We start from the raw sequence: 13,711 nt of genomic DNA, 5'->3' as shown, positions 1-13,711 counted from the left end.
GGTTTTATAACAGTTAGATGGAACGGAACAATAAAAGAGACCTCTAACATAATTATGTTTACTTGGCGACATTCTCCCGAGTTTTTTTTTTTTGGGTTGTTTTTTTATATATATTTTTTAAATAGAATTCAGTAAATTTCTTACTTGATTCGTATAGAGTAGAGCCGAAACGACCGAATCCACTGTCTGTCTCAAGTATAGTGCCGGACGAAAAAGTCTGGTTTAAGAGTTAGTGATTGATGAGAGAGCTTTACTAGTAGGTTATTTTGTTGTGCCCTAACCATCGGGCGCTACATTACTCAATTAGAATGGATTACTTCAAGGCTGGAACAATGGCGCCTTGAAAATAGAAATACTAAGGAGGACATTCGTTTTCAAATACTGTATGTTTCGTAAGAAGAGAATCCTTTCTTCGAAGTTGGTTAAAAATGTGACAGGTCTCTAATTATGTAAATTTAAAAAAAAAACTAAAAGATTATGACATTAAAAGCCTGTTTCGCAATGTCTGGATAATGGCTGCCAGTATGGTAAAAAAACATTGTGTCACTGTCTAACTAAAACATAATTACAGAGAGTGACAGCATTATATTTTATCCCACAGATAGCCATAATCAAAACATTGTGTAACAGGCCCTAATATAATTAAGTACCTACCTGTGTACCTTTAAAGTGTGTAAACTGTGTATAATATATTCGAGGTGGACTGAAAGTTTAATGTTAAGTCATCAGTGAAGTTTGGAGTTTCCCCGAGTAGGTGTAAACTTAGAAATATAAATTCATAGTTTATAAGGGTAATAAGTTCAAGATACCCAAACAAACACACCTAAAGTACCTAATAAGTTTCACCTCTGAAAATGAATTTTAGGTATCATTTCCGAAGAAGTTTTCAATTTCAATACTTGAAGACAATGTTCTTACAAACACAATTTAATAAAGTACAATATGGTATTAAAAGCAATAGAGCTGCTTCAAATACAGAAGGTAAAGCATGTGTAAAACATGTGTTTACCCAATAAAATATATATCCTAATTTTAGGTATATAAGTATAATTACATGTAAGTTTATAGATTTACTTTGTAGGGACTTATAATATAATAACTAAATCATTATTTGAATTTTTCCTTTAGAATTCTTTAAGTACACTTGACCCCTCTTTAAACAAAATATCCTTCCACCCTAAGGTTGTCTTGAAAAAATCGCTCTAAGCGATAAGACCGCCATTTTTGTACATATTTGTTAGTATTTAAGTTTTGTAAGTTTCTTTTATGTGTGTGTGTACAAATAAAGAATATTCTATCTATCTAGAAATCGCGTAATTTCTCAATCCAGTCCCTTGTAAAATCTAGTCTTGCGATGCACGAAAGAATCAACTGACAATAACCTGACTGGTAAATCCTTTCACCACGGTGACAAAGACCCTAGTCTAGCTCGTGTGTTTGTCACCGATAAAGTCCTGAAAAATTACATGTACTAGATGCGTATAGTATATAGTTTAGATTTGTGGGATCACTCTATAATCAATGTAAAATATTGACAGGATGATGTGTACATCATTTTCAGTGTGCATGGACACTGGTGCGGACACAATCAATTTGGCTAACTGGTTAATTATGATAGAAATAAATTCGTGGACGGATTTATGCAATGCAGTCGTAGTTAGTATTTATTTGACTTTGTAACGTAACGAAAGTAGGTATCCTAATTCCTAACTATTATTATAAATGCGAAAGTAACTGTGTCTGTCTGTCTGTCTGTTACTCTTTCACGCCAAAACTACTGAACGGATTTGAATGAAATTTGGTATACAGATGGCCTAGACCCCGGGAAAGAACATAGGCTATTTTTTATACCAGAATTCCCACGGGATTTTTTTTAAGGCGAAGCGAAGCTCGCGGGAACCGCTATATTTCATAAATCTTTTAATAAGGAAATATCGACATTATGTTGGCTACATTCGTAATTTACTGTATTAAAAAAAACTTAATAATGAGTATCAAAATGTTTTAGTGATAAACGTTTAAGTAAGCTTAATATTATGCTTTTTGTATTTGTTATTTGTGTTTTGTTAAGTTTATTACTGGGCTGAGAGTGCACAGAATCGAAGGGTGTGGCTGAAAAAAGGGAAGGCCTTTGCCCAGCAGTGGAAAACTAAATAGCCAATATGAAAAAATCCGCTGAAATCAAACTTGCTGCATGAACCCATCCACAGCGGTGGCCCATAGATTAAATCACGCAGATAGGCCAGTGGGTAGAGTACCTCGTGTTGTGCGTATCGGCTGTTCCACAAACTCGGCAAATGATGGCGCTGGTTGCTGTTTTAGTAATCGCCTCGTTAACAAGGATTAAAGGTACATAAAACATTCTATTCAAATTTCCGTGTGCATACTGCTGAATTTTGGTAACGATTATATTGTTAGGTATTTCGATGTTTATAATTGTTTTTATTTCAATTATATATTATATTATTAGGTAAATATTAAATATACACTTAATTTACGCTCCGTTGTATGTTTTTACTTTGCTGCATTGAAAAATAATTAAGCACGTTTTAATTACTATTAGTCGCGCTGTTTAGTACCTATATAATGCGCGAATTTTGACATTCTGATTTCTTTTTCGGGCTTAGATATATTATAACATACACACGTAGGTTTCGACTTAGTTTACTCTTTTTGCAACACCCTGTACAAGTACAGGACTGCTTAAATAGTTTTTTTTAAGTGAAAACTAAAGAAAATCCAAATATAGCTACAATTCTAAGAAACGCCGTTTTTTCTCGCTCCCAGTTAAAATGCTCCTCTCAGACTAGAACGTTCAGGCAAATGGGTTTAAAATTGCATATCGTTACTGCCACCGCCACGCGACTTGTTTCTGAATGTTTCATTTGTTCAAGAAAATGTCAAGTTAGATTTTGTGCCAAAGAAATTCTCAACCCTTTCAGCAGTTAACTGCTCCTGTATAGTCTTTAACTTCTTATTCAGCGGCAATTATGAAGTAACTAGATAATATTATATGTACCTATATTTTTATTTAATTAAATATAAAATAAAACCATCCAGTCATTGGTTTTTGTTTTTTTAACGTGGCAATCTTAGATTAACAACGGTGGTGGTGGCAACAATGCGAAGGTAAAGTATACTAAGTATTACTTTGCCTGAAAACTGTTGCAATTTTAAACTAACTAGCTGTTGCTCGCGAGCGCCATTACGCCTTAAAAAGTTATTATATGATTAGTAGGATTTACAATGCAAACCGTAAAGGTATAATTTTTTGTTATTTTTTATGAAGCTTTTTTTTTCTTCAAACTGGTCAATTTTAAGGAGAGTGCACACTGAGCGCCTGTGACGTGTTTGACGCGGTGGTGGCGCGCAAGGACCCTGCACACCCGGACCCGACAGCTACAGGGTGCGCCACGGACGTGCAGTGGAGGCAGCTCGACCGCCGCCTGAGGGCCATTGAACAGCCAGGTATACAATGCTATGTGTAACATTTGGCAATATTTTTATTTTACAAAAATAGACACACCAACAGCACATTATTATCATACATTATAAAGACATAATCAGAGGTTATTATTATATCTCTGCACCAGTATAGTTACAGGCATGCAACAGCATTCAGTAAGACTAAAGTAAACAATACCTAAAAATTTAAATTAAATAATTGTTAACCTGCTAAACCTAAACTAAAATATATTTAAAGCCAAGCGATAACCACAATATATATGATGATATACCTTCACTCACGAGCTATGAAGAAGTTCCACTTTCAAAATGCAAACACTCCAATGTAGAGATACCTATTATGTATTTGTTAACAATTAACAAGCGATCTCTACAATTTTTAAGGTATTTTACGCAAAAAACGCGCGTTTCATTCATTCTCATCGTGCGTTACGATGTGAAGCTTTCACAATTTCACTTATCTACTTATAGGTTGAATACCTACATGACTTTCATTCGAGCAGCGACCAAGGATTACCCTAGTGCAACTTACCTATTAAGAATTTATACACAAAAAGGTATTTTGTAGGTACGGTTAGGTGCAGAAAAACCTGACCCTTGTCTCATAGTAACAATGCTTCTGAGGGGTCAGGTTTATCTGCCTCTTACTGTACTACACCGATCCAAAAATTCAACTTTAACTTAGTACCAAGTTTTTACTTTAACAAATTGGTTTATTTAAATCCATCACAATTTGATTTGGCTATTCCTTGTTCCAAAGCAAGTAAATTTAAATAACTTAATTTCAGTAGACTAACCTTGGAAAGAACGAAATTGAATGTCTTTTCTGGACAATTTGAGAGCTAAGATTTTGAGTTATATCAGCTCAACTACTGTGCAATATTTAATTAAATAAATAAATATGTGGGGACATCTCACACACAGCCATCCGACCCCAAGCTAGGCAGAACTTGTGTCATGGGTGTCGGGACAGCTGATATATCTACACAAATACATACATAAATATACATACAAAATAAAAATACCAACACACAAGACCCGAGTACAAATATCTGTCTTTAAACAAATATCTGCCCCAGCCGGGAATCGAACAGTCGGCATAGCAGTCAGGGTCACTAACCACTACACCATTCGATCGTCTTTGGATTGCGAGCCCGAATCGTATTTTTAAAACATAGGCAAAGATGTTTGTTTAATTAGCTCTTTCATAAATAGGTAACCGTGTGTTTCCTCCCTATTCTTATATGCTCATAGCCAAGTGAAGCGCAATTAATTAGTTCATAAATAAACGTGTATTTATTTCTTCTCTACTATTCTTACAGCTCATAGCAAAGGCGAAACGCAATTAATTAGTACCTAAATAGGATAATGTGTATTTCATCTTTTTTAAGGTAAGCGTCCGCCCTTCGGTATTTTATGGCGCCACTACACGTCTGCGGATGCATCTGCAGACGTGTAGTCTTTACGTCTATCATCAAACGGATTATCATAAATTTATCTATTAAGAAACAGCGTCGACAATACCGATGAAGTGGACGCACTTGTGTGAATTTCTATACAAAGAATACTTACTGACTACGATGCCTCCGTAGCGTACGATTTCGAAATATGGACGCTTGCCTTCATTCTCATCCCTCTTTTCTAAGTTAACCTATGATGTTTTCAGTGTGGACAGTGAGTTACGGGCAGTCCCGGTGGCGGCAGTGCGGCAAGGGGACCTGCAGATGCGACCCGGTCCGGAAGTCCCTGACCTGCTGGCGCTCCGGACTCACGGCGCTCACCGCCGACCTGGTCGTACCCACTGATCTACTGCACATGTTAGTGTCAAGATTAGATTAGCAATATACGGACAAGATGGTTTGTCACATACCTACAAAAACAAAGTAAAAAATTTGCACAAAGCAAAAAATTAGGTTACAAATCTTCCAACCGAACTAATTCAAAAAAGAGCTCAGTTTCTTTTGCACTGACACTCCATCTTGTTCGTATATTGTTAATCTAAGAGTTCAATTATACAGGGTGTAGAAAAATAGTGCTAGTAAACAGATACGGGGTAACTCTGGGGGTCATGCATGCTGAACAAATTTTGTTCGATACAAATATGAATTTTATGAATTATTTTCTTGTATTATGTTGTACCACCCTCGATCCGTTACCTACATACAGAGTTTCGGTTTTAGTATATTGTTTTAAATACGAAGTCATGGAGTGGACGAACTGGCAACATGGGCACCATATTATGTTATTATTATTATTATGTAAAGAGAAACAATGCTAAAACTTATTAGGTAGGAACTTCAGTATTTAAAAAAAGAACCTTTTGTTTCAGAGATCTTGGTACTAATAAATTGCGTACATTACACAAGAGCACCTTCAAAGGTATGCGATCACTAACCGAACTGGATATGTTTGATAATCGAGTGGAATTCTTGCCACCAGGCATTTTCGAATCGCTGTGCAACCTCAGAATACTGTAAGCAACCTTTATTACGAGCTTAACACGACTATATCGAGATGTTATGTACCTAATTATAATTATATATGTGTTATGTTAGGTCGCGACTGTTAACCTCTGAGGGATCAAGTAAAATACGCAAAAAACAAGGCTAATTCACGCATCTTCGCATTCCGAATGGTTTCGGGTTTCACTCACGGTGTTTTCCTTGTCCGTTTTCCGTCCCATAATAATTACCCCTCATTCTGTCCGTTTTAATGATTTGTTTCTTTTAGAGTACAATAGCATAGGGCTGAAACCTTAACAACTTTGGTCTTAGTTAGAGAAATACCTATATTGTTATTGTTGTGTACACTGTTTAGCCTCCGGCTGCTAGCGTAAAGAAAAAAACAAGATTGCCCGACTTAAGTTAACGAATCGTCTCATTGTTGACGGTATTTCCTTACAAGACCAAAAAACCTTTTTATTTGCAGACGCTTACAAAGGAATTACATCGAGGAAATTGATAGCGAGGCGTTCCGGACCACGAAAAATCTTTTCCACGTCGATCTGTCCAACAATTTCCTGTACACTCTACCGGAGAAACTGTTCGCCAACAGCTCCCAGCTCGACACCATCGATCTCTCAAAAAACCAATTAATCTACATCCCCTCTGGCAGTTTCGTGGGACTGGCGGCGCTACAGATACTGGACCTATCCAAGAACAAGATACAGAGAATCGAAAACGGAACGTTTCATTTGAAGTCTTTGCAAATCTTGAAACTCTCGGAGAACAGGATCAGTAACATTTCAGGGAATGCGTTCAAAAGTTTGGTTTCTCTGGAAACGTTGATGCTGGACCACAACAAGCTCCACGCGGTTCCCAAACGGCTGTTCTCGAGCCTCCGCTCCCTGGTGTACCTGGATCTTTCCAGTAATAACATAAAGAGTGTAAGTTTTCACTGTTACGTAGACTTTTTATAGGTAAACGTAGTGTGGAACGCCGCCCGTCTCAGTATAGAATAAGAAATTCTTGGAACGTTCGTTGTGACGCTCTTTGTGAGTCAGCATTCACAGAAATCACTAACTTACTATAAACTTGATTTTTATTTGATTTAGGATACTATTTATGTTGACAAATAACACAGGTTTTTATTTGTTTAGTTTAATAATTTACAGCAGGAAATTAAAACGAAACCGGATCACAAGTACTCAATTACAATTAAACTAAAAACATAATTATAATCATTCAACTTTTTTTATAGCTAACCGGCATCGAGTTCGAAAACCTCGAGGCGTTGCGTCACCTCGAGCTAAAAGAAAACGACTTGTCCGAACTGCCCGACTACATATTCTCGAACTGCACGAAGTTAGAAAAGATAGACCTGTCAAAGAATAACCTTCGATATTTGAATGTCACCACTTTCGAGGGGCTGGAACATCTGGCGTCACTGCTTCTGTCGGACAATAAACTCCACGGAGTCCATTACAAAACATTTTCTACGCTGAAGAATCTCACTACTTTGTAAGTTCTGAATGGGCACTTTATGTTTTCACGTTCTATAAAGTGCCTTGGAAATACAAAATGTATTTTCACGCTGTATTGTCATTTTTAGCATCTTTAGTACCTATAGCGGACTGTAATAGAATCTACTACTGAGTATAAAATATATTATTATAACATTCAACTGCATGTTCTACAGAGAGTTTGAGGAAATCCTTATAAAATTTATTGAATAAGTTCTCATATACGTAAATAAGACTTAAGTATTTCTCTGATGCTTAGGTACTTATAAAAAAATAACGTTTGATATTTGTTATTATTATAATTATTAATTTTTGTGTTTGTAATGGATGAGCTCTACATTTTATTTAACTATAAGTATTATAATTATAATTTCTGCAATGAATAACCGCGGTCCGTAGGCTCAATAAGTTATCGCCCTTCTCAACTAATTTTCAAAACAAACGAGCATCGATTTGGCACGATGAAAAATTCTTCACACTAAATTAATTTGGCTTTAATTTGGATAGGTAATTAACGGTCTTAGTTATGTTTCGATCAATAAGAAGGAAAATTTCGTTAGGTCAGAGGCATGGTTAATTAGTTAATTACTTTCATTAGACAATTGACTCCGATGTTTACATCATTCCCTTCCTTTGTTTTTCTCTAAGTATTTTATTTGTGATTGGGGACCGATGCTCTGAGTCTGGCCTATATTCGATGGGGCCTATGTATAATTAGATTATATAGAAGTTGGTAATAATAACAACTTTTTCCACGTCAGCTTTCAGCGTAAGCCTTTCCGGGTCACATAAGATAACATGATGAGATGAGAATTGTATTTTTAATGGAATTTCTTTGTTATTACATTAAATTGATGCCATCGATCGGAATCGCTATGAATATGACATAGAAATCATGACAATATCATAGTGCGTAATAAGTTTAAATAGCAATTTTGATTGGATAAAAAATTTGAGAAAAAAATATGACATTCATCACATTTTTTTGTTTTGTATTTAAAAATTTACAGTAGGTACATATTTAATAAACGGGGAGCAAAGTAGTGGCAGTAGGTTGAAAGCGTTCAATAACCACCTACTTAACTGTGTGATGTGAATCTCATTTTCTTTAGATTTTCTATATGCCTTTAGGATCGACACCAATGTCCTGTGACTTTGACTTTGACTTTGTTATTCAGATACCTGGACGGCAACCTGTTCCCGTCGCTGCCGTCACGGACCCTGGACTTCACGCCCAAGCTGGCCGTGGTGCGGCTCAGCGGGAACCCCTGGCACTGCGACTGTCACACCCTCTATATATCTGCGTAAGTATATTTATTAATTAATCAAAGAAGAAAGTGACTGATTGGGCATGAACGTACAGCCTAAACGGCTAAACGTAAACTAACCCAATGTACCTATGTAATGTACACTTTAATGTATAACTGTTTTTTGTCCTTAACAAAGTAAAATAAAAATAAAAAATAAACTTAGGCACTTGAAATTTGGAAGCGACGTAGCTTAGGTACCGTAGAGGTGCACTAAGCAAGGAATTCACGAAATTCCTACGGGAACGGGAATTAGCGTGAAAATCCTTTTGTATGAAAAATCTAAACGGAAAAATCTTTCAAGCAAGACGAAGCGATCTTTAATAAAAATACTTCTTAACCAAAACTTGGTCCCGCAACTTTTCACTATGTACTACATTACCCTAATATTATACCACTATCCAAACCCACATCTCAAATCATTTCTTCTCCATATTCCGTCATTCCAATGTCACTCAACCGTCTCCACAGCTGGGTGCGTCTCAACGAGATGAAGCTCTGGGACTACTCCCCGACCTGCGTGTCGCCCTGGTACATGGAGGGCCACTTCCTCAAGAAGCTGAAGTTCCCAGAGCTCTGCGACGGGCAGTGGGCCAGCATGGTGAACCTGTCCCCACGGCTGCCCATACAGCAGCTGCTGGCTCTCAATGTGACTGTGAACCGGAAACCGCAAGACAGCATGGAGCATAATCATGACGTCACTACTGTAGATCCGTGGCACTAGGTTGCACTACTGTGACGTCACTACTGTTGATTCGTGGTACTAGTTATTGCGATTTGCTAGAGTTCTGTCGCATTTGAAAATTCGGTCAATTGCTGATGTTATCTATTTTATAGGTATTGATGAATACATTTTATGATTTAATGAATTACCAATAAATAAATTTAATTAAGATGATTGTTAAATTACAATAATTTACCTACACACCTAAATGGAACTTTTGAATGTTGAAAGTAGTTCACAACCGCCACCGTAGTTGGAAACATTACACCCGATTCCGCATTGTTCTATAGTTGGAAATGTTAGTTAGTTGGGATCTTGGCATGACATGGGTGCACCGGCGGCTATTTTCATGTTTGCACGTAGGTATGGTCATAATATTAATCAGTTAGTAAGTAATTTTGCTATGAACAGGAACCTAATTAAAATATTAACTAATAACTATTTTGGTGAACGTTTGTTATTTTGATAAACTATCAATTTGTGATAATGATAACACGTCATTAGTCATTACTTATTTTAATGAAAGGAAATAAATTTTATGATAAGAAAGATAGCGTTTCGAATCGGCAAATTACCAATCACTGCAATCCACTGATACGCAAGATAAAATATCCATTTAATAGGCAACTTATCGCTAATCTATTTCTTTTAAAATAATGTAAGTACCTATATAAGTATTTGAAATAAAGATATTATTATTTTGTAACATATGATATTGTATTTTAATTTGTTTGATTAATCAATTTTGACATTGAATAATACCATGAATAGTATAATGTACGATTTACCTATATATAGGTACACATAAATTACGGTTTCAGTTTCTTCAGTGTCAATTTTTTTTCTTATAGGTACTTGAATAACATACTCCAAAACCGCTCACCACTCAAAGATATACAAAATATGCTATATCTCATAGACACAAAGGTATTTAAAATTCACCCTTATCATAATGCTATCATAATCACCTTGTATGAAAACCGATATGGATCGATTGATAAGCCCATTATCATAATAATAGCCAGTATTGTCAATATTGAGCCAAAAAATAACGTGTCATACATATTTACTTACCAGTTTCTTTGTGTCTTGAGGGAAAGTGAAAATTACAGTGATTGTGTTACTATTGGAATCATAAAACCTTGGATAATACTTAATATTTGTTTTGGCGTTAAAAGTAAGTATTAAACTGCTATAATAAATATCTTCTCTTAACGTTATGACGCATTTTATTAGATTAACAGTCTGGGAAAGGTATACTTAACTAAAAAAAAGATTATTTACTGACATATTTATTTATTAACGATAATTTATGTACCTTGGTTGTAAATATACATAAAATAAATAAAAAACATGAAATTTACATTACAAATACAGAGAATGTACGAAGGCAATATAAAATAAAATATTGCAAAAATACTCGTATTAACCGATGAATAAACTTTGAAATTCTATTCTAAATTACCTACTAAGTTACTTTTTTAAAATAACTTTTTAATACACAGTTGTTTCCCTTTAATAGATTGCTTCATATATATTTTTTAATGATTGTGCAATATATAGAAATAAGCATTATATATTATTTCAGGTATGAATATTATGTGTAGACCATAAAAAGTATGGGGCGCTGCAGCTACATATTTTCAGTCCTTGCAATATACTGCCTGAATTTCGGTGTGGGTGAGTAACAAAACAGATTAACATGTAATGTGATGTAAAGTAAAGACTTTTAATGGTGTAATGGTTTTTAAATTTCACTGCCTTAAAAAAGTTATTTTTTTCAGGATTAGGCTGCAATATAGATGGCGTTTCTAATAACATTCTAGACATAAGCATCAAGGACATAGACCGAGGGGAAATCTTCAGGGCCGCTACCACCGGGATTACAGGTTTGCCACATTCCTTTACTAAGGTATAAGTAGAAAATCAATTATTTGAAATTAGCAGTTTGCATTTAATAATTATAACTTTTGGTAATGCTAGTGAAGCTGCTTCCGAAGCTTGGAGGCGCGGGTTCGAATCTCGCCCAGGGCAAACATTTGTGTGATGAGCATTTGTGTTTGCCTTGTGTCTGTTTGTCGTTTATCTATTTAATATTGTATAATTTATGTAGATATATCAGCTGCCCAAAAACCATTAATCACAGGCTCCACATACGGGAGATATATCCCCACATATTATTTATATTAGGTATTATTTGTAGTAAGTAACAATCGTCAATAATAAATATTGCATAAAAAAAAATATTAATATTGAATTTTTGCTCAACAGATATAAGTTCCATAGTGGATAATGTAGGTTTAAGTAAAACTTACTACAACTTCGCTCTAGAGGGTTCAGATTTAGTTATAACCACTACTGAGGACTTCAAAAATTATGAAGAAATTGAGACCGAGTCCGCTAATGGTTTTACTGCAATCTTCGCCTGCCCGACTGCGACCCTTTCAGTGGTAATTATATTTACACTAGCTGTTCCCACGAGCTGCGCATTGCCTTAAAAAGTTTTCCCGTGCGAATTCCGCGATAAAAAGTAGCCTATGTGTTAATGTTAATCCAAGGTGTCAGCTAACTCCATACCAAATTTCATTAAGTTCCGTTCAGCCGTTTTACATGCATACTACTCTGTTTAAAAAGTATCGGGAAAAGATCAATAAAATACAAAATCTTTGTTATTCATCCAAATTTATTTTATCACCTTCAGAAACGATACATAATATATATGCCAACGAATAATCTAATTATCAAAACATTTTTTAACGATGTTTCCGGGGATGAGTTTAGTACTCGCGGTGAATTCTGCTTTTTTTATTTGAGTTCACTCAGTACTCCATCACCTGGTTAGTACCCAAACCTATCTATCTTTTTTAACTTAATTTACCTATTCCAAAAAAGTGTCTCATCCTCTTACAATAATAACATTTCATACAAACATACGTATTTAATCCGTTTTTTTTCAATCAGTTTTTTTTTAAAGTCTAATTCGTGTGCTTTATTTTCAGACTATCCTTATAAGTATAACAGATACGAACAACAATGACCCAGCATTTCTGCCATCAAGTGAGATCACTTACACTGTTACCCCCCCGCTGCCTCCAAACTACTTCATCACTGGCTGCACTGGATTCCAAGTGAGAGACATCGACCTCACGACCAAAGGAATAGACTTTGAAATAGAACCGAACGATTTTATCGAAGTCGCATACGATAAAAAGACTACAGATAAAATATTCCAGGGCACATTGAGAACTAAATCGTTTATCCGCTCTTTACCCGAGCCTCTCATTTTGTGGATTAAAGCGACGGTGAGTGTTTATAGAATGTATGAATAAGTAACATGTATGAATAGTATTAATAACAAAGTATAATAATTTAAATGACGGCATTCAAGATCGTAAAATGGAATCGAATTGAATTTTTGTGGCAGGCATGTGAAATCTAAAATTAAAATATTACATTCGTAGAGATATTATACCTCTATATCACGAAGTCAAAAGGAAGAAACATTTACAAAGCAATTAGTGTCAAATTCAATACACTTTGAATCCGAAAATCGTTGTCAAAATAAGTTTACGATAGGGGGGCTGTACAAATAGGTGAGATATGTCATTGTTTCCAGTGGCTAACTTTATACCTTGGCTAGCGCAACGGAGTTGATAAGCTCCTTTCATGCATCCTAACGATTTCATTATAATATTTTACACCTTTTGTTCAGGATATCGACGAAACTGGTGACCCACGACGGACCACGACAGGCACGTTGCGTCTAGAAGCCGACGGTCAGCTCGTGTTCCCAGACGAGCCAGTGTTCTCTAGAACATTCTACACCGCCACGTACAGTGACGGCGCGGTACAACTGCAGGACACCGTCACACTGAGCCAGGGCTATGATGATGATGTGCGGTTCTCTATAGCCGGCGGTATGTTGCCTTGATTGTACTTGATAATTAATTCATCAGTCAACAATCATCCACCGCTGGATTTAGGCCTCTCCCAAGGAGCGCCACGACACTCGGTCCTCGACCTTCCTAATCCAGCTAGTACTGGCTACCCGCCTAAGGGCGTCGGTACAGCGGGCAGGAGGGCTTACCACGCTGCATTTGCCTATTTCTGGTCTCCACTCGAGAACTCATCTACCCCAACAGTTATCGGTTATTCGCCAGATATGACCAGCTCACTGCCACTTTAGTTTGCACTTCTTGACAGCTCAGCTATGTCAGTAACCTTAATCCTCGTTAATTACTGACTGATAATAGA

General features: G+C 36.0%; 2 protein-coding genes across 4 annotated transcripts in view; both read left to right on the top strand.

Annotated features, from left to right (window-relative positions):
* Nucleotides 1-2,109: 2,109 nt before the first annotated feature.
* LOC105395064 (carboxypeptidase N subunit 2) lies at nt 2,110-9,617 on the top strand. The gene is made up of 8 exons (XM_038105638.2): nt 2,110-2,349; nt 3,322-3,468; nt 5,132-5,282; nt 5,795-5,938; nt 6,394-6,850; nt 7,165-7,424; nt 8,605-8,730; nt 9,205-9,617. The coding sequence occupies exons 1-8, from the start codon at nt 2,298-2,300 to the stop codon at nt 9,455-9,457; spliced, it is 1,590 nt and encodes a 529-aa protein (XP_037961566.2). The 5' UTR covers nt 2,110-2,297; the 3' UTR covers nt 9,458-9,617.
* An 868-nt stretch (nt 9,618-10,485) lies between these two features.
* Nucleotides 10,486-13,711, top strand: part of LOC105384182 — a 43,986-nt gene continuing 40,760 nt past the window's right edge. For all 3 annotated transcript variants that reach the window (XM_038105637.2, XM_048629327.1, XM_038105636.2), the window contains exons 1-6: nt 10,486-10,634; nt 11,046-11,137; nt 11,242-11,346; nt 11,729-11,907; nt 12,457-12,759; nt 13,170-13,374. In XM_038105637.2, the coding sequence (XP_037961565.2) occupies nt 11,077-11,137; nt 11,242-11,346; nt 11,729-11,907; nt 12,457-12,759; nt 13,170-13,374 (853 nt within the window). In that variant the 5' untranslated portion in view covers nt 10,486-10,634; nt 11,046-11,076. The remainder of the gene's footprint in view (nt 10,635-11,045; nt 11,138-11,241; nt 11,347-11,728; nt 11,908-12,456; nt 12,760-13,169; nt 13,375-13,711) is intronic.

This window comes from Plutella xylostella, chromosome 22 (assembly GCF_932276165.1).
Source record: "Plutella xylostella chromosome 22, ilPluXylo3.1, whole genome shotgun sequence".
NCBI lineage: Eukaryota > Metazoa > Arthropoda > Insecta > Lepidoptera > Plutellidae > Plutella > Plutella xylostella.
Note: the sequence above shows the minus strand (reverse complement) of the source record. Positions and strands in the feature narration are given on the sequence as shown.